Source organism: Ranitomeya variabilis, chromosome 4 (genome assembly GCF_051348905.1).
Source record: "Ranitomeya variabilis isolate aRanVar5 chromosome 4, aRanVar5.hap1, whole genome shotgun sequence".
Lineage (NCBI taxonomy): Eukaryota > Metazoa > Chordata > Amphibia > Anura > Dendrobatidae > Ranitomeya > Ranitomeya variabilis.
In genome coordinates this window covers 355,346,701-355,368,416 of record NC_135235.1, presented here as the reverse complement: position 1 = coordinate 355,368,416, position 21,716 = coordinate 355,346,701, and the positions used below count along the sequence as shown (strand labels likewise).

Below are 21,716 nucleotides of genomic sequence, written 5' to 3'. Positions count from 1 at the left end.
ACAGCGCAGAGCCGCGCAGTACACAGCGGAGAGCCGCGCAGTACACAGCGCAGAGCCGAGCAGTACACAGCGCAGAGCCGCGCAGTACACAGCGCAGAGCCGCGCAGTACACAGCGCAGAGCCGCGCATTACACAGCGGAGAGCCGCGCAGTACACAGCGCAGAGCCGCGCAGTACAGAGCGCAGAGCCGCGCAGTATAAAGCGCAGAGCCGCGCAGTACACAGCGCAGAGCCGCGCAGTACACAGCGCAGAGCCGCGCAGTACAGTGCAGAGCCGCGCAGTACACAGCACAGAGCCGCGCAGTACACAGCGCAGAGCCACTCAGTATACAGCGCAGAGCCGCGCAGTATACAGCGCAGAGCCGCGCAGTACACAGCATAGAGCCACGCAGTATGCAGCGCAGAGCCGCGCAGTATACAGCGCAGAGCCGCGTAGTATACTGTGCAGAGCCCCGCAGTAAACAGCGCAGAGCCGCGCAGTACACAGCGTAGAGCCACGCAGTATGCAGCGCAGAGCCGCGCAGTACACAGCGCAGAGCCGCGCAGTACACAGCGCAGAGCCACGCAGTATACAGCGCAGAGCCGCGTAGTATACAGCGCAGAGCCGCGTAGTATACAGCGCAGAGCCGCGTAGTATACAGCGCAGAGCCACGCAGTATACAGCACAGAGCCACGAAGTTATACTGCCCAGTCACGTAGTATATTGTCCAGTCACATAGTATACTGCATATCCCTGTTAAAAAAAAAAAAGAATTAAAATAAAAAAGTTACATACTCACCTCCTGGAGCGGCCGGTATCTGATGGTTGTTGCACCTCCTAGAGCGGCCGGTACACGATGCTTGTTGCACCTGGAGTGGCCGGTACCCGATGCTTGTTGCGCGCTCCGGTCCCAAGAGTGCATTGCGGTCTCACGAGATGATGACGTAGCGGTGTTGTGAGACAGAAAGACGGAAGTGCCCTTAGACAATTATATAGTAGATTACCCCGCTCACCAAATCGGACCCCGAGGGGCCCGGCTCACCAAATCAGACCCAGAGTGACCCCGCCCCCTAAATCAGTCCCAGAGTGACCCCGCCCACCAAATCGGACCCAGAGTGGCTCCGCCCACCAAATCGGACCCAGAGTGACCCCTTCCACCAAATCAGACCCAGAGTGACCCCTTCCACCAAATCGGACCCAGAGTGACCCCTTCCACCAAATCAGGCCCAGAGTGACCCCGCCCACCAAATCGGACCCAGAGTGACCCCTTCCACCAAATCAGACCCAGAGTGACCCCTTCCACCAAATCGGACCCAGAGTGACCCCTTCCACCAAATCAGGCCCAGAGTGACCCCGCCCACCAAATCGGACCCAGAGTGACCCCACCCACCAAATCGGACCCTGAGGTGCCCAGCCCACCAAATCAGACCCTGAGGTGCCCAGCCCACCAAATCGGACCGAGTGACCCCACCCACCAAATTGGTCCCTAAGGTGCCCCGCCCACCAAATCGGACCCAGAGTGGCTCCGCCCACCGAATCGGACCCAGAGTGGCCGCGCCCACAGAATCGGACCAAAAGTGACCCCGCCCACCGAATCGGACCTAGATTTACCCCGCCCACAAAATCAGACCCAGATTGACCCAACCCACCAAATCGGACCGCCTGAGGGGCACCCAAGTGTCAAAGTCTTGCAGGGGCAGCCCTGGCACCATTCCAAAGCACTATCTGTAGTTCCTTCAGGAAATACCCATCTAGTTATTATTATGGTGCTTTGGAACAAAGCACTATACTGTTATTCCACCGTGGTAAACTTCTTATTCTTATTATTCAGTCCGCACGTAATGCGGCCCGAACCGCTAAACTCACAGACTCCAGTGAGGTGTCATTTCGAAGCCAGCGTCCCCAAGAGGTGTGCTAAGTATTTTTCGTGCCGATCGGATTTGTAGTTTTTGCGCAATTTGTGTTTGAAAAAAGTCTTTCAATGCGTTTCAATAGGGAAATTTTCCTATACGTTTATAATGGGCTGGTTTCTGAGGCAATTTCTAAAAATAACTGCCACCTGGCTGATTAGCTCATTGATATGCGCAGTCAGACACAGTTACTATGCCAACGCCTATGAAATCTACATCAGCTCACCAGGTCACAAGTTTTGTCAGATAATATCAGCTCTTAAAGTGACAGTACAGCACAATTCCAAACCACTATCTGTAGTCTTATAATTATTAGATGGTGGCCCGATTCTAACTCATCGGGTATTCTAGAATATGCATGTCCACGTAGTATATTGCACAGCCACGCAGTATACAGCGCAGAGCCGCGCAGTACACAGCGCAGAGCCGCGCAGTACACAGCGCAGAGCCGCGCAGTATAAAGCGCAGAGCCGCGCAGTATAAAGCGCAGAGCCGCGCAGTATAAAGCGCAGAGCCGCGCAGTATAAAGCGCAGAGCCGCGCAGTATAAAGCGCAGAGCCGCGCAGTATAAAGCGCAGAGCCGCGCAGTATAAAGCGCAGAGCCGCGCAGTACACAGCGCAGAGCCGCGCAGAGCCGTGCAGTACACAGCGCAGAGCCGCGCAGTACACAGCGCAGAGCCGCGCAGTATAAAGCGCAGAGCCGCGCAGTACACAGCGCAGAGCCACGCAGTATACAGCGCAGAGCCACGTAGTTATACTGCCCAGTCACGTAGTATATTGTCCAGTCACATAGTATACTGCATATCCCTGTTAAAAAAAAAAAAAAAAGAATTAAAATAAAAAAGTTACATACTCACCTCCTGGAGCGGCCGGTATCTGATGGTTGTTGCACCTCCTAGAGCGGCCGGTACACGATGCTTGTTGCACCTGGAGTGGCCGGTACCCGATGCTTGTTGCGCGCTCCGGTCCCAAGAGTGCATTGCGGTCTCACGAGATGATGACGTAGCGGTGTTGTGAGACAGAAAGACGGAAGTGCCCTTAGACAATTATATAGTAGATTACCCCGCTCACCAATGCATAACCCGAGGGGCCCGGCCCACCAAATCGGACCCCGAGGGGCCCGGCCCACCAAATCGGACCCAGAGTGGCTCCGCCCACCAAATCGGACCCAGAGTGACCCCTTCCACCAAATCAGACCCAGAGTGACCCCTTTCACCAAATCGGACCCAGAGTGACCCCTTTCACCAAATCGGACCCAGAGTGACCCCTTTCACCAAATCGGACCCAGAGTGACCCCTTTCACCAAATCGGACCCAGAGTGACCCCTTTCACCAAATCGGACCCAGAGTGACCCCGCCCACCAAATCGGACCCAGAGTGACCCCGCCCACCAAATCGGACCCAGAGTGACCCCGCCCACCAAATCGGACCCAGAGTGACCCCGCCCACCAAATCGGACCCAGAGTGACCCCGCCCACCAAATCGGACCCAGAGTGACCCCGCCCACCAAATCGGACCCAGAGTGACCCCGCCCACCAAATCGGACCCAGAGTGACCCCGCCCACCAAATCGGACCCAGAGTGACCCCGCCCACCAAATCGGACCCAGAGTGACCCCGCCCACCAAATCGGACCCAGAGTGACCCCGCCCACCAAATCGGACCCAGAGTGACCCCGCCCACCAAATCGGACCCAGAGTGACCCCGCCCACCAAATCGGACCCAGAGTGACCCCGCCCACCAAATCGGACCCAGAGTGACCCCGCCCACCAAATCGGACCCAGAGTGACCCCGCCCACCAAATCGGACCCAGAGTGACCCCGCCCACCAAATCGGACCCAGAGTGACCCCGCCCACCAAATCGGACCCAGAGTGACCCCGCCCACCAAATCGGACCCAGAGTGACCCCGCCCACCAAATCGGACCCAGAGTGACCCCTTTCACCAAATCGGACCCAGAGTGACCCCGCCCACCAAATCGGACCCAGAGTGACCCCGCCCACCAAATCGGACCCAGAGTGACCCCGCCCACCAAATCGGACCCAGAGTGACCCCGCCCACCAAATCGGACCCAGAGTGACCCCGCCCACCAAATCGGACCCAGAGTGACCCCGCCCACCAAATCGGACCCAGAGTGACCCCGCCCACCAAATCGGACCCAGAGTGACCCCGCCCACCAAATCGGACCCAGAGTGACCCCGCCCACCAAATCGGACCCAGAGTGACCCCGCCCACCAAATCGGACCCAGAGTGACCCCGCCCACCAAATCGGACCCAGAGTGACCCCGCCCACCAAATCGGACCCAGAGTGACCCCGCCCACCAAATCGGACCCAGAGTGACCCCGCCCACCAAATCGGACCCAGAGTGACCCCGCCCACCAAATCGGACCCAGAGTGACCCCGCCCACCAAATCGGACCCAGAGTGACCCCGCCCACCAAATCGGACCCAGAGTGACCCCGCCCACCAAATCGGACCCAGAGTGACCCCGCCCACCAAATCGGACCCAGAGTGACCCCGCCCACCAAATCGGACCCAGAGTGACCCCACCCACCAAATCGGACCCTGAGGTGCCCAGCCCACCAAATCGGACCGAGTGACCCCACCCACCAAATTGGTCCCTAAGGTGCCCCGCCCACCAAATCGGACCCAGAGTGGCTCCGCCCACCGAATCGGACCCAGAGTGGCCGCACCCACAGAATCGGACCAAAAGTGACCCCGCCCACCGAATCGGACCTAGATTTACCCCGCCCACAAAATCAGACCCAGATTGACCCAACCCACCAAATCGGACCGCCTGAGGGGCACCCAAGTGTCAAAGTCTTGCAGGGGCAGCCCGGGCACCATTCCAAAGCACTATCTGTAGTTCCTTCAGGAAATACCCATCTAGTTATTATAGTGCTTTGGAACAAAGCACTATACTGTTATTCCACCGTGGTAAACTTCTTATTATTATTATAGTGCTTTGGAACAAAGCACTATACTGTTATTCCATCGTGGATAACTTCTTATTATGGTGCTTGAACCTCCTAGGTTCAAGCAACATATTGTAATCCGATTTCTTATATTTTATTATTATTATTCTTCTCCGCGTTTTCCGCAATTAATGCGGCCCGAACCGCTCGGCGCAGAGACCCCGTTCAGGCGGCGTTTCGAAGGCCTCGGTGGGGACAGGTGTGCTATGACTTTTATAGTCGATCCGATATGTAGATTTTATTTAAATCGCATTTAAAAAAAAAAATTTCCCATAGGAAATAATGGCGAACTTTCCATTACCCCCCAACTTGACCTTCCAAAGATGGCAGCTATGCAAATGTACGGTGTCCATTTTAGGACATGATCATTTATCAAAGTCAAACATAAGAATAAAGTGACTATGACACCCTCTCGTCCCGTGTGTGAAAAGTATTTGCCCCCCGGCCCCGTGTGTGAAAAGTAAGTGCCCCCCGGCCCCGTGTGTGAAAAGTAAGTGCCCCCCGGCCCCGTGTGTAAAAAGTAAGTGCCCCCCGGCCCCGTGTGTAAAAAGTAAGTGCCCCCCGTCCCCGTGTGTGAAAAGTAAGTGCCCCCCCCCGGCCCCGTGTGTGAAAAAAAAGTGCCACCCGGCCCCGTGTGTGTAAAGTAAGTGCCCCCCGGCCCCGTGTGTAAAAAGTAAGTGCCCCCCGTCCCCGTGTGTGAAAAGTAAGTGCCCCCCGGCCCCGTGTGTAAAAAAAAAATCGGAGGCCGAGGGTCCCCGGCCACCAAATCGAAGGCCGAGGGTCCCCGGCCTCCAAATCGGAGGCCGAGGGTCCCCGGCCTCCAAATCGGAGGCCGAGGGTCCCCGGCCTCCAAATCGGAGGCCGAGGGTCCCCGGCCACCAAATCGGAGGCCGAGGGTCCCCGGCCACCAAATCGGAGGCCGAGGGTCCCCGGCCTCCAAATCGGAGGCCGAGGGACCCCGGCCTCCAAATCGGAGGCCGAGGGACCCCGGCCTCCAAATCGGAGGCCGAGGGACCCCGGCCTCCAAATCGGAGGCCGAGGGACCCCGGCCTCCAAATCGGAGGCCGAGGGTCCCCGGCCACCAAATCGGAGGCCGAGGGTCCCCGGCCTCCAAATCAGAGGCCGAGGGTCCCCTGCTTCCAAATCAGAGGCCGAGGGTCCCCGGCCACCAAATCGGAGGCCGAGGGTCCCCGGCCACCAAATCGGAGGCCGAGGGTCCCCGGCCTTCAAATCGGAGGCCGAGGGTCCCCGGCCACCAAATCGGAGGCCGAGGGTCCCCGGCCTCCAAATCGGAGGCCGAGGGATCCCGGCCTCCAAATCGGAGGCCGAGGGTCCCCGGCCTCCAAATCGGAGGCCGAGTGTCCGGGATCCAAATCGGAGGCCGAGGGTCCCCGGCCACCAAATCGGAGGCCGAGGGTCCGCGGCCACCAAATCGGAGGCCGAGGGTCCCCGGCCACCAAATCGGAGGCCGAGAGTCCCCGGTCTCCAAATCGGAGGCCGAGGGATCCCGGCCTCCAAATCGGAGGCCGAGTGTCCGGCCACCAAATCGGAGGCCGAGGGTCCCCGGCCACCAAATCGGAGGCCGAGGGTCCCCGGCCACCAAATCGGAGGCCGAGGGTCCCCGGCCTTCAAATCGGAGGCTGAGGGATCCCGGCCTCCAAATCGGAGGCCGAGGGTCCCCGGCCTCCAAATCGGAGGCCGAGTGTCCGACATCCAAATCGGAGGCCGAGGGTCCCCGGCCACCAAATCGGAGGCCGAGGGTCCCCGGCCACCAAATCGGAGGCCGAGGGTCCACGGCCACCAAATCGGAGGCCGAGGGTCCCCTGCCTCCAAATCGGAGGCCGAGGGTCCCCGGCCTCCAAATCGGAGGCTAAGGGTCCCCGGCCTCCAAATCGAAGGCCGAGGGTCCCCGGCTTCCAAATCGGAGGCCGAGGGTCCCCGGCCTACAAATCGGAGGCCGAGGGTCCCCGGCCTCCAAATCGGAGGCCGAGGGTCCCCGGCCTCCAAATCGGAGGCCGCGGGTCCCCGGCCTCCAATTCGGAGGCCGAGGGTCCCCGGCCTCCAAATCGGAGGCCGAGGGTCCCCGGCCTCCAAATCGAAGGCCGAGGGTCCCCGGCCACCAAATCGGAGGCCGAGGGTCCCCGGCCACCAAATCGGAGGCCGAGGGTCCCCGGCCTCCAAATCGGAGGCCGAGGGTCCCTGGCCTCCAAATCGAAGGCCGAGGGTCCCCGGCTTCCAAATCGGAGGCCGAGGGTCCCCGACCTCCAAATCGGAGGCCGAGGGTCCCCGGCCACCAAATCGGAGGCCGAGGGTCCCCGGCCACCAAATCGGAGGCCGAGGGTCCCCGGCCACCAAATCGGAGGTCCCCGGCCTCCAAATCGGAGGCCGAGGGTCCCCGGTCACCAAATCGGAGGCCGAGGGTCCCCGGCAACCAAATCGGAGGCCGAGGGTCCCCGGCCACCAAATCGGAGGCCGAGGGTCCCCGGCCTCCAATTCGGAGGTCGAGGGTCCCCGGCCTCCAAATCGGAGGCCGAGGGTCCCCTGCCTCCAAATCGAAGGCCGAGCGTCCCCGGCTTCCAAATCGGAGGCCGAGGGTCCCCGGCCACCAAATCGGAGGCCGAGAGTCCGCGGCCTCCGATTAAAGTGGCTACCAAGGATTCCTAAATGCCAAAATGGCTACCAAGGATTCCTGCATGCCAAAATGGCTACCAAGGGGCCAAAGTTGCTAACAAGGGGCCCCGCACATCAAAGTTTCTACCAAGGGGCCAAAGTTGCTAACAAGGGGCCCCGCACATCAAAGTGGCTACCTAGGGGCCAAATTGGATACCCAGGGGCAGGGCCCTGCATGCCAGACTTGCTCCTGAGGTTCATTGGCAGCTGGCAGCGCTGTTCAAGCACCATGTATTTCCTTCAGGAAATGCCCATCTAGTTCTTCTTATTCTTATTATTATTAGGCTTTTTTCCGCAATTAATGCGGCCCAAACCGTAAAACGCACAGACTCCAGTGAGGTGTCATTTCGAAGCCAGCGTCCACGAGAGGTGTGCTAAGTTATTTTCATGTCGATCGGATTTGTAGTTTTGGTGCAATTTGCATTTGAAAATTGTTTCCCCCTCATTGGAAAGCATTGTTTTAATGCATTTCAATAGGGAAATTTTCCTATACGTTTAAAATGGGCTGGTTTCTGAGGCAATTTCTAAAAATAACTTAACTGCCAAATGCCACCTGGCTGATTAGCTCATTGATATGCGCAGTCAGACACAGTTACTATGCCAACGCCTGCGAACTGTACCAGGTCACAGTTTTGTCAGATAATATCAGCTCTTAAAGTGACAGCACAGCACAATTTCAAAGCACTATCTGTAGTCTTATTACAGTATACAGCGCAGAGCCCCGCAGTATACAGCGCAGAGCCGCGCAGCATACAGCGCAGAGCCCCGCAGCATACAGCGCAGAGCCCCGCAGCATACAGCGCAGAGCCCCGCAGCATACAGCGCAGAGCCCCGCAGCATACAGCGCAGAGCCCCGCAGTATACAGCGCGGAGCCGCACATTATACAGCGCGGAGCCGTGCAGCATACAGCGCAGAGCCGCGCAGCATACAGCGCAGAGCCGCGCAGCATACAGCGCAGAGCCCCGCAGCATACAGCACAGAGCCCCGCATTATACAGCGCGGAGCCGCGCATTATACAGCGCGGAGCCGCGCATTATACAGCGCGGAGCCGCGCATTATACAGCGCGGAGCCCCGCAGCATACAGCGCAGAGCCCCGCAGTATACAGCGCAGAGCCGCGCAGCATACAGCGCAGAGCCCCGCAGCATACAGCGCAGAGCCGCGCAGTATACAGCATGGAGCCGCGCATTATACAGCATGGAGCCGCGCAGCATACAGCGCAGAGCCGCGCAGAGCCCCACAGCATACAGCGCAGAGCCCCACAGCATACAGCGCAAAGCCGCGCAGCATACAGCATGGAGCCGCGCATTATACAGCACGGAGCCGCGCAGCATACAGCGCAGAGCCGCGCAGAGCCCCGCAGCATACAGCGCACACCAAATCGGCCCCTGAGGGGCCCCACCCACCAAATCGGACCCAGAGTGGCTACAACTACCAAACCAGCGCCTGAGGGGCACCCAAGTGTGAAAGTCTTGCTGGGGCAACCCAGGCACCATTCCAAAGCACTATCTGTCGTTCCTTCAGGAAATACCCATCTATTTCTCTCTGTTATCAGCCATTCCCCGTACTGCTGTCAGTCTATTCTCTCTGTTATCAGCCATTCCCCGTCCTGCTGTCAGTCTATTCTCTCTGTTATCAGCCATTCCCCGTCCTGCTGTCAGTATTCTCTCTGTTATCAGCCATTCCCCTGTCCTGCTGTCAGTCTATTCTCTCTGTGACCCGGGCCGCCAAACCGGACCCAGAGTGACCCGGGCCGCCAAACCGGACCCAGAGTGACCCGGGCCGCCAAACCGGACCCAGAGTGACCCGGGCCGCCAAACCGGACCCAGAGTGACCCGGGCCGCCAAACCGGACCCAGAGTGACCCGGGCCGCCAAACCGGACCCAGAGTGACCCGGGCCGCCAAACCGGACCCAGAGTGACCCGGGCCGCCAAACCGGACCCAGAGTGACCCGGGCCGCCAAACCGGACCCAGAGTGACCCGGGCCGCCAAACCGGACCCAGAGTGACCCGGGCCGCCAAACCGGACCCAGAGTGACCCGGGCCGCCAAACCGGACCCAGAGTGACCCGGGCCGCCAAACCGGACCCAGAGTGACCCGGGCCGCCAAACCGGACCCAGAGTGACCCGGGCCGCCAAACCGGACCCAGAGTGACCCGGGCCGCCAAACCGGACCCAGAGTGACCCGGGCCGCCAAACCGGACCCAGAGTGACCCGGGCCGCCAAACCGGACCCAGAGTGACCCGGGCCGCCAAACCGGACCCAGAGTGACCCGGGCCACCAAACCGGACCCAGAGTGACCCGGGCCACCAAACCGGACCCAGAGTGACCCGGGCCACCAAACCGGACCCAGAGTGACCCGGGCCACCAAATCGGACCCAGAGTGACCCGGGCCACCAAATCGGACCCAGAGTGACCCGGGCCACCAAATCGGACCCAGAGTGACCCGGGCCACCAAATCGGACCCAGAGTGACCCGGGCCACCAAATCGGACCCAGAGTGACCCGGGCCACCAAATCGGACCCAGAGTGACCCGGGCCACCAAATCGGACCCAGAGTGGCCTCAACCCTGAGGGGCTACAACTACCAAACCAGCATCTGAGGGGCACCCAAGTGTGAAAGTCTTGCAGGGGCAGCCCGGGCACCATTCCAAAGCACTATCTGTAGTTCCTTCAGGAAATACCCATCTAGTTATAGTGCTTTGGAACAAAGCACTATACTGTTATTCCACCGTGGTAAACTTCTTCTTCTTATTATTATAGTGCTTTGGAACAAAGCACTATATTGTTATTCCATCGTGGTAAACTTCTTATTATAGTGCTTTGGAACAAAGCACTATACTGTTATTCCACCGTGGTAAACTTCTTATTATAGTGCTTTGGAACAAAGCACTATACTGTTATTCCACCGTGGTAAACTTCTTATTCTTATTCAGTCCGCACGTAATGCGGCCCGAACCGCTAAACTCACAGACTCCAGTGAGGTGTCATTTCGAAGCCAGCGTCCCCAAGAGGTGTGCTAAGTATTTTTCGTGCCGATCGGATTTGTAGTTTTTGCGCAATTTGTGTTTGAAAAAAGTCTTTCAATGCGTTTCAATAGGGAAATTTTCCTATACGTTTATAATGGGCTGGTTTCTGAGGCAATTTCTAAAAATAACTGCCACCTGGCTGATTAGCTCATTGATATGCGCAGTCAGACACAGTTACTATGCCAACGCCTATGAACTCTACATCAGCTTACCAGGTCACAAGTTTTGTCAGATAATATCAGCTCTTAAAGTGACAGTACAGCACAATTCCAAACCACTATCTGTAGTCTTATGATTATTAGATGGTGGCCCGATTCTAACTCATCGGGTATTCTAGAATATGCATGTCCACGTAGTATATTGCACAGCCGCGCAGTACACAGCGCAGAGCCGCGCAGTACACAGCGCAGAGCCGCGCAGTACACAGCGCAGAGCCGCGCAGTACACAGCGCAGAGCCGCGCAGTACACAGCGCAGAGCCGCGCAGTACACAGCGCAGAGCCGCGCAGTACAAAACGCAGAGCCGCGCAGTACAAAGCGCAGAGCCGCGCAGTACACAGCGCAGAGCCACGCAGTATAAAGCAGAGAGCCGCGCAGTACACAGCGCAGAGCCACGCAGTATAAAGCAGAGAGCCGCGCAGTACACAGCGCAGAGCCGCGCAGTACACAGCGCCGAGCCGCGCAGTACACAGCGCCGAGCCGCGCAGTACAAAGCGCCGAGCCGCGCAGTACAAAGCGCAGAGCCGCGCAGTACACAGCGCAGAGCCGCGCAGTACACAGCGCAGAGCCGCGCAGTATAAAGCGGGGAGCCGCGCAGTACACAACGCAGAGCCGCGCAGTACACAGCGCAGAGCCGCGCAGTACACAGCGCAGAGCCGCGCAGTACACAGCGCAGAGCCGCGCAGTACACAGCGCAGAGCCGCGCAGTATGAAGCGCAGAGCCGCGCAGTATGAAGCGCAGAGCCGCGCAGTATAAAGCGCAGAGCCGCGCAGTACACAGCGCAGAGCCGAGCAGTACACAGCGCAGAGCCGCGCAGTACACAGCGCAGAGCCGCGCAGTATAAAGCGCAGAGCCGCACAGTACAAAGCGCAGAGCCGAGCAGTACACAGCGCAGAGCCGAGCAGTACACAGCGCAGAGCCGCGCAGTACACAGCGCAGAGCCGCGCAGTACACAGCGCAGAGCCGCACAGTATAAAGCGCAGAGCCGCGCAGTATCAAGCGCAGAGCCGCGCAGTATAAAGCGCAGAGCCGCGCAGTACACAGCGCAGAGCCGAGCAGTACACAGCGCAGAGCCGCGCAGTATAAAGCGCAGAGCCGCGCAGTATAAAGCGCAGAGCCGCGCAGTACACAGCGCAGAGCCGAGCAGTACACAGCGCAGAGCCGCGCAGTACACAGCGCAGAGCCGCACAGTATAAAGCGCAGAGCCGCGCAGTATCAAGCGCAGAGCCGCACAGTATAAAGCGCAGAGCCGCGCAGTACACAGCGCAGAGCCGAGCAGTACACAGCGCAGAGCCGCGCAGTACACAGCGCAGAGCCGCGCAGTATAAAGCGCAGAGCCACGCAGTATAAAGCGCAGAGCCGCGCAGTACACAGCGCAGAGCCGAGCAGTACACAGCGCAGAGCCGCGCAGTACACAGCGCAGAGCCGCGCAGTATAAAGCGCAGAGCCGCGCAGTATAAAGCGCAGAGCCGCGCAGTATAAAGCGCAGAGCCGTGCAGTACACAGCGCAGAGCCGCGCATTACACAGCGCAGAGCCGCGCATTACACAGCGCAGAGCCGCGCAGTACAAAGCGCAGAGCCGCGCAGTATAAAGCGCAGAGCCGCGCAGAGCCGCGCAGTACACAGCGCGCAGTATAAAGCGCAGAGCCGCGCAGAGCCGCGCAGTACACAGCGCAGAGCCGCGCAGTACGAAGCGGAGAGCCGCGCAGTACACAGCGCAGAGCCGCGCAGTACACAGCGCAGAGCCGCGCAGTACACAGCGCAGAGCCGCGCAGTATACAGCGCAGAGCTGCGCAGTACACAGCGCAGAGCCACGCAGTACAGAGCGCAGAGCCGCGCAGTATAAAGCGCAGAGCCGCGCAGTATACCGCGCAGAGCTGCGCAGTATACCGCGCAGAGCCGCGCAGTACACAGCGCAGAGCCGTGCAGTACACAGCGCAGAGCCGCGCAGTACACAGCGCAGAGCCGCGTAGTATACAGCGAAGAGCCACGCAGTATATAAGCGCAGAGCCGCGCAGTATACAGCGCAGAGCCGCGCAGTATAGAGCGCAGAGCCGCGCAGTACACAGCGCAGAGCCGCGCAGTACAGAGCGCTGAGCCGCACAGTATAAAGCGCAGAGCCGCGCAGTATACCGCACAGAGCTGCGCAGTATACCGCGCAGAGCCGCGCAGTACACAGCGCAGAGCCGCGCAGTACAAAGCGCAGAGCCGCGCAGTACACAGCGCAGAGCCGCGTAGTATACAGCGAAGAGCCACGCAGTATATAGCGCAGAGCCGCGCAGTACAAAGCGCAGAGCCGCGCAGTATACAGCGCAGAGCCGCGCAGTATACAGCGCAGTACACAGTGCAGAGCCGCGCAGTACACAGCGCAGAGCCGCGCAGTACACAGCGCAGAGCCGCGCAGTACACAGCGCAGAGCCGCGTAGTATACAGCGCAGAGCCGCGTAGTATACAGCGCAGAGCCGCGTAGTATACAGCGCAGAGCCACGCAGTATACAGCGCAGAGCCACGCAGTATACAGCGCAGAGCCACGTAGTTATACTGCCCATTCACGAAGTATATTGTCCAGTCACATAGTATACTGCATATCCCTGTTAAAAAAAAAAAAAAAAAAATTAAAATAAAAAAGTTACATACTCACCTCCTGGAGCGGCCGGTATCTGATGGTTGTTGCACCTCCTAGAGCGGCCGGTACACGATGCTTGTTGCACCTGGAGTGGCCGGTACCCGATGCTTGTTGCGCGCTCCGGTCCCAAGAGTGCATTGCGGTCTCATGAGATGATGACGTAGCGGTGTTGTGAGACAGAAAGACGGAAGTGCCCTTAGACAATTATATAGTAGATTACCCCGCTCACCAATGCATAACCCGAGGGGCCCGGCCCACCAAATCGGACCCCGAGGGGCCCGGCCCACCAAATCGGACCCAGAGTGGCTCCGCCCACCAAATCGGACCCAGAGTGACCCCTTCCACCAAATCAGACCCAGAGTGACCCCTTTCACCAAATCGGACCCAGAGTGACCCCTTTCACCAAATCGGACCCAGAGTGACCCCTTTCACCAAATCGGACCCAGAGTGACCCCGCCCACCAAATCGGACCCAGAGTGACCCCGCCCACCAAATCGGACCCAGAGTGACCCCGCCCACCAAATCGGACCCAGAGTGACCCCGCCCACCAAATCGGACCCAGAGTGACCCCACCCACCAAATCGGACCCAGAGTGACCCCACCCACCAAATCGGACCCTGAGGTGCCCATCCCACCAAATCGGACCGAGTGACCCCACCCACCAAATTGGTCCCTAAGGTGCCCCGCCCACCAAATCGGACCCAGAGTGGCTCCGCCCACCGAATCGGACCCAGAGTGGCCGCACCCACAGAATCGGACCAAAAGTGACCCCGCCCACCGAATCGGACCTAGATTTACCCCGCCCACAAAATCAGACCCAGATTGACCCAACCCACCAAATCGGACCGCCTGAGGGGCACCCAAGTGTCAAAGTCTTGCAGGGGCAGCCCGGGCACCATTCCAAAGCACTATCTGTAGTTCCTTCAGGAAATACCCATCTAGTTATTATAGTGCTTTGGAACAAAGCACTATACTGTTATTCCACCGTGGTAAACTTCTTCTTATTATTATAGTGCTTTGGAACAAAGCACTATACTGTTATTCCATCGTGGATAACTTCTTATTCTTCTTATTCTTATTATTATTAGGCTTTTTTCCGCAATTAATGCGGCCCAAACCGTAAAACGCACAGACTCCAGTGAGGTGTCATTTCGAAGCCAGCGTCCACGAGAGGTGTGCTAAGTTATTTTCATGTCGATCGGATTTGTAGTTTTGGTGCAATTTGCATTTGAAAATTGTTTCCCCCTCATTGGAAAGCATTGTTTTAATGCATTTCAATAGGGAAATTTTCCTATACGTTTAAAATGGGCTGGTTTCTGAGGCAATTTCTAAAAATAACTTAACTGCCAAATGCCACCTGGCTGATTAGCTCATTGATATGCGCAGTCAGACACAGTTACTATGCCAACGCCTGCGAACTGTACCAGGTCACAGTTTTGTCAGATAATATCAGCTCTTAAAGTGACAGCACAGCACAATTTCAAAGCACTATCTGTAGTCTTATTACAGTATACAGCGCAGAGCCCCGCAGTATACAGCGCAGAGCCGCGCAGCATACAGCGCAGAGCCCCGCAGCATACAGCGCAGAGCCCCGCAGCATACAGCGCAGAGCCCCGCAGCATACAGCGCAGAGCCCCGCAGCATACAGCGCAGAGCCCCGCAGTATACAGCGCGGAGCCGCACATTATACAGCGCGGAGCCGTGCAGCATACAGCGCAGAGCCGCGCAGCATACAGCGCAGAGCCGCGCAGCATACAGCGCAGAGCCCCGCAGCATACAGCACAGAGCCCCGCATTATACAGCGCGGAGCCGCGCATTATACAGCGCGGAGCCGCGCATTATACAGCGCGGAGCCGCGCATTATACAGCGCGGAGCCCCGCAGCATACAGCGCAGAGCCCCGCAGTATACAGCGCAGAGCCGCGCAGCATACAGCGCAGAGCCCCGCAGCATACAGCGCAGAGCCGCGCAGTATACAGCATGGAGCCGCGCATTATACAGCATGGAGCCGCGCAGCATACAGCGCAGAGCCGCGCAGAGCCCCGCAGCATACAGCGCAGAGCCCCACAGCATACAGCGCAAAGCCGCGCAGCATACAGCATGGAGCCGCGCATTATACAGCACGGAGCCGCGCAGCATACAGCGCAGAGCCGCGCAGAGCCCCGCAGCATACAGCGCACACCAAATCGGCCCCTGAGGGGCCCCACCCACCAAATCGGACCCAGAGTGGCTACAACTACCAAACCAGCGCCTGAGGGGCACCCAAGTGTGAAAGTCTTGCTGGGGCAACCCAGGCACCATTCCAAAGCACTATCTGTCGTTCCTTCAGGAAATACCCATCTATTTCTCTCTGTTATCAGCCATTCCCCGTACTGCTGTCAGTCTATTCTCTCTGTTATCAGCCATTCCCCGTCCTGCTGTCAGTCTATTCTCTCTGTTATCAGCCATTCCCCGTCCTGCTGTCAGTCTATTCTCTCTGTTATCAGCCATTCCCCTGTCCTGCTGTCAGTCTATTCTCTCTGTGACCCGGGCCGCCAAACCGGACCCAGAGTGACCCGGGCCGCCAAACCGGACCCAGAGTGACCCGGGCCGCCAAACCGGACCCAGAGTGACCCGGGCCGCCAAACCGGACCCAGAGTGACCCGGGCCGCCAAACCGGACCCAGAGTGACCCGGGCCGCCAAACCGGACCCAGAGTGACCCGGGCCGCCAAACCGGACCCAGAGTGACCCGGGCCGCCAAACCGGACCCAGAGTGACCCGGGCCGCCAAACCGGACCCAGAGTGACCCGGGCCGCCAAACCGGACCCAGAGTGACCCGGGCCGCCAAACCGGACCCAGAGTGACCCGGGCCGCCAAACCGGACCCAGAGTGACCCGGGCCGCCAAACCGGACCCAGAGTGACCCGGGCCGCCAAACCGGACCCAGAGTGACCCGGGCCGCCAAACCGGACCCAGAGTGACCCGGGCCGCCAAACCGGACCCAGAGTGACCCGGGCCGCCAAACCGGACCCAGAGTGACCCGGGCCGCCAAACCGGACCCAGAGTGACCCGGGCCGCCAAACCGGACCCAGAGTGACCCGGGCCGCCAAATCCTCAACTACCAAACCAGCGTCTGAGGGGCACCCAAGTGTGAAAGTCTTGCAGGGGCAGCCCGGGCACCATTCCAAAGCACTATCTGTTGTTCCTTCAGGAAATACCCATCTAGTTATTTATAAACCCCCCCCAGGGCTGCCTTGGGGGCCCCTCCTATCCGGTACTTACACAACCACACTCCCAATGCAGGCAGTCACAGCCCAAGTCGTCTGAAGTGAGACCACCAGTTATTGTGTACCTTGGACAGCGCCTGTCCACATTGCCGCTGGCGAGGATCACGAGTCCCATATACCTTAGACTTCTAAATATGTGCAACTGTAGTAACAGTAGAATCAAGCTGTTAGAAGAGGGTCTTATAGCCTTTACTTTTAAAATGTTTGTCTATATTTTTTTTTTCTAATCTCCTGAGACGACTTTTTAGCTTTCTTTGCTCTATGTGAAAGTGGTATACTCCATGATACCAAACAGCACAATTACTAATTTTCATGTGTTAAAAAGGCAGACTGACTGTTTAAAAGTTTGTAAATAGCTGTGATGCCAATTTTCAGGACAAACCTTAGTTTAACACCAAGGCAAAGAAAAAAGGAATTTGACTAAAACAGGCACGCACAACCATATAATATGAAAAAAATTTTATTCAACATCACAGCAATAATAAAAACATTTAAAACCGGTGAAAACACACAACACCCCTAAGCAAATATATAACTACAATAGTCAAATGAGTATACAATATATACTGCAAAGACTGACGAAGCCGCTGCGGCGGCGATACGCGTGGGGTCTTTCCTCACAACCCCCCTCCCCACTTCTATCGCATATTGACCTCCACTGACCGGCCTGGCCTCCTCTATCTAGCTAAACCGCGGCCACAGTTTGCTCCGGATCCGATTCGGTTGAGTATTGATGGCACATTTTGCCTTTTCTATTATACAGGAGCACTGTGTTGTTAGCGCTGTGATCATCATCTTTTCACACAGGCGCCATTCCCTCCTCCAATAGGTAACTTAGGGATTCGTGCATGTAGTATTGCACTACTTCTTGCCTGGCTCATTTTCAGGCCTATTTTTGGTCTTTCAGAGCCACAGTTTATGTATGGGTTATCAGATGATGTTAGGCTCACAGGTTGATTGAAGTGGAGTATGTCTTTGCAGTATATATTGTATACTCATTTGACTATTGTAGTTATATATTTGCATAGGGGTGTTGTGTGTTTTCACCTGTTTTAAGTGTTTTTATTATTGCTGTGATGTTGAATAAAAAGGTTTTCTATTTTTTCATATTATATGGTTGTGCGTGCCTGTTTTAGTCCAATTCCTTTTTTCTTTGCCTTGGTATTATATACATCATTGGACTAGGCACTGCACCCTTTGCTAAATATTTAATTTACAGCCTGATGCACCCCTTATCCTCTCTAGTTTCGACAAACCTTAGTATAACTTGACCCTTTGGTCAAATTATTTACAGTCTTTTCTAAAGGAACCATCTGTCACAGGTGTGCCAGATGCAACAGACAGTCGCTCTGCATGTGGCTGCAGAAGGTCTCTGCATTTGGCAGTGCAGACGCCTTCTTAATTCTTCTGACTTTAGATCCAGTGGCAACCTCCCTCCGGCTCTAACTGACACACATAGACCTGGGTGTTTATAGACATTCACTCTGTTTCAGGAAGCCACCGGTGATATTCACATTTTCCCTTTTGAAGGTTTGGAGCTATAGCAGTTGGCATATCCCTCGAGTCTGCTCAAGTTAAGTTTTTCTTCCCTTGTTTATCTCCTTTCTTGTCTTTTGTGTACAGTGGGGACTGACCAGTGCTCCTCTCTCGCCTTCCATATTCAGAGCCTAGCTCTTAAGATATACAGCTCTTAGTTTTCCTGCTCGGCGATTGGTGTGGAACCAATATAGGGATGGTAGGCTAGGCACGGTGCTATTAGATCTGCCTACGGGTTTCCTCCTCTCCCCCATTCCCTAGAAATTGGGCATCCTTCCCCCTCATCCCTTTTGTGTTGCACTTAGTCTTCCCACACTGCGTGACACCATCGTTTTGTGTACGAGATTTTAATTTTTTTGTTTGTTTGTTTTTTTCGGTTGAACCACAATTCAAAAGCAGTGTTTTTTCATTAGTTGATATTCAATAATTTTAAATTGAAAATTACTTTTGTCAGTTTCTAGTTCTTTTAGTGACCATTGTGGGTTTTCCTTACTTTAACTTAACAGCAGGGAACCAACATTCTTCTTCCACTTGTGTATGTTCCTGAAACAAACACAATGTTTTACAGTCTGGACTTGAAGTGCTGGACTTAATCTTTTCCAATACAGATTTCATTCTCCTAGAACCGTGCACCCGAGGTGAAGGGGAGAATTTACTGTGATATTGATGAGCTGGCAAGACATGACCTTTGAAACTTATATTTTCTGCCGACTTCCTGGCCTCTCTGAAAGGGATGTAATTTACCAACAAAGGGGCATGAACTAACATGCATATCTGTGCCAAAAAAATGTGCCAGAATTGTGACACATATTTCTGACTCAAAGTAAGTCAACAAATAGTGGTGTAAAGTCAAGCTAGACAGTCTTAAAGTATGCCAGATTTGTCAAAGTGCTTGAATCACGGTGATAAATTGTGACTGTCTAATCTGTGTATGCACTGTCCGAAAATCTGTCCTCATGTGCAGCATGTAAATTGTCCTATCTGGTCAGTGTCCAAATGTTTCTAAAATGTAATGTTCATTAGACTTGGAGCCTGATTCAGTTTTGTGAGGTTGTGGCTGATTTATCAATTGAAACTTTTTTTTTTTTTATTGAAATATATTCTGAACCCCGTGGAGAAATTATGTTAATCTGCAACTTTTGCTCCCATTTAACAGATCATGTGAATTTTTTTTCTCTGAAAAGGCATAAAACGGATAAATATGGAAAAAAAAACGGATTTTATGCAAAATTCATGACCCGCATACACCTTACAGAAAAGACAACAAATGGCACCACAAAAATAAATATATAGAAATGCAAATTATGAATCCGGCCCTCATTTATAAGAGACCTGACAGCTGATTAATGCAGTCCGAACCACTGACAGCATGAATTGGACACTAGCTCTGTTATCTTAGCCAGATATGCTTTACTCTGAAATGCTGCAGCATTTGATGGAAAACCTACATTAGAAAGCCTAGGTCTGCAATGTCCTCGGCCAACTTTTAATTGTAAGTTTTCTATGAAATGTGGAGTCAGTGTCTGATTCACACTGCCCTTGGTTCGGGCAGCATAATTCTGCTGTCAGACTCCCTTTATGATGGTACTAGCCATTGAGAAAATGGATGATGTGATGAGTCTGGTATGTATATTATATGTCAGTGGTCTTCCAATATTATCTATAATTGTTTTGATTGTATGTTCATTGCCCATCTTTTTCAGAGATGTATAGAAATGGAAGATGGTATTGAACAAGAGAGAAAACTTTTTAAAACCAGTTTCCTAAATATAGAAGCTCAAAATAAGAACATGGAACTGAAAGCTCGAAGTTATGCTGATCAGCGTAAGTGCACTGTATGATCCGCAGGTTATAGGAGCCGAGCGGTCTGATCTGTAAGATTGTGGGAAAAGATTGTGTAAAATTGAACTTATTCATTAAACCCCCTGTGTATAATAATGAATGGGTGGTCTTCCCTCTACTAAATCTTTTCCTACAAACCTGTATTTAACTCATATTGTACGTCCTATACCAGGTTGCCGTCTATGTTGTAGGATCAGGAGCCGAGCCCGCACCATAGCAGGCAGATGCCAACTGTAATATAGCCCACATCAATCTATAGCTAGTGTAGTGTAGCTTGAGCCGATCGCTCTCATTTAACCATTTGTCACTGTAAATCTTTAGCAGTGCCATTAATATTACATCATTGCCAGATCGTGCGCTGGTTACTGGGATCCGATGGGCTACCATGGCAGCATGCGGGCCTGTATAAATAAAATAAAACATTTGTTTGCCACACAAAGAAACAAATCCCTGCACATCCCAATTGACAGAAAATGTCGCAACCAAAAAGAATCCTATTTTCCCTCTTAAAAGACACACAAGTTTGCTACTTCCTTAATTATAGTGAACTGGAGAATCCTCCTGCCAGGTCCTTTTCACCACACAGTGAAGTCTATAAAAACAAAATTCTAGAAAATTTTATTTTTTGTTTTTTCAATGTCACCGCACTAATATTTTTTTCATATTTTCCAGTACATAGAAGGTTAAAATGAACAGTGGTGTGTTTCTCAGCTACAACTTGTCCCCCCAAAAAAATAAAATAAAAATAATCATACGGCTGTGTGAACTGAAAAATAAATTATTATTATTATTATACATTTTTATAGTGCCATTTATTCCATGGCGCTTTACATGTGAATACGGGGCAAATATAGACAAATACATTAAACATGAGCAAAAAACAAGGCACACAGGTACATAAGGAGGGAGGACCCTGCCCGCGAGGGCTCACAGTCTGCAGGGGATGGGTGAGGATACACTAGGAGAGGTTAGAGCTGGTTGTGCGGTGGTTGTGTAGGTTGAGGATCCATGTAGGCTATAGGCTTGTCGGAAGAGGTGAGTCTTCAGGTTCTTTTTGAAGGTTTCTATGGTAGGCGAGGGTCTGATGTGCTGGGGTAGAGTTCCAGAGTATGGGGGAAGCACGGGAGAAGTCTTGGATGCTTTTGTGGGAAGAAGAGATGAGAGGGGAGTAGAGAAGGTCTTGAGAGGATCAGAGGTTGCGTGTACGTAGGTACTGGGAGACCATGTGACAGATGTATGTATGGAGAAGATAGGTTCTGGATGGCTTTGTATGTCATTGTGAGGGTTTTGAACTGGAGTCTCTGGGCGATAAGAAGCCAGTGAACGGCTTGGCATAGGGGAGAGGCTGGGGAATAGCGGGGAGACAGGTAGATTAGTTGGGCAGCAGAGTGTAGGATGGATTGGAGTGGTGCCAGAGTGCTAGTGGGGAGTCCAGAGATTAGGAGGTTGCATTAGTAAAGGCGGGAGATAAGAGCATGCACTAGTGTTTTTGTGGTGTCGCGGTCAAGGAATGCACGGATCTGGGAAATATTTTTTTCAGTTTGAGATGGCAGGAGGAGACAAGGATATCTGGCTTGAAAGAGAGGACAGAGTCGAGGATCACCCCGAGGCACTGGGCGTGTGGGACTGGGGAAAGTGAGCAGTCATTGACATTGATGGATAGGTCTGGTGG

General features: G+C 54.8%; 1 protein-coding gene across 5 annotated transcripts in view; it reads left to right on the top strand.

The window, feature by feature from the left end:
- Positions 1-21,716, top strand: part of LOC143764762 (C-Jun-amino-terminal kinase-interacting protein 4-like) — a 951,487-nt gene that overhangs the window by 50,634 nt on the left and 879,137 nt on the right. For all 5 annotated transcript variants that reach the window (XM_077250696.1, XM_077250698.1, XM_077250699.1 and 2 more), the window contains exon 2: positions 19,906-20,026. In XM_077250696.1, coding sequence (XP_077106811.1) covers positions 19,906-20,026 — 121 coding nt within the window. The remainder of the gene's footprint in view (positions 1-19,905; positions 20,027-21,716) is intronic.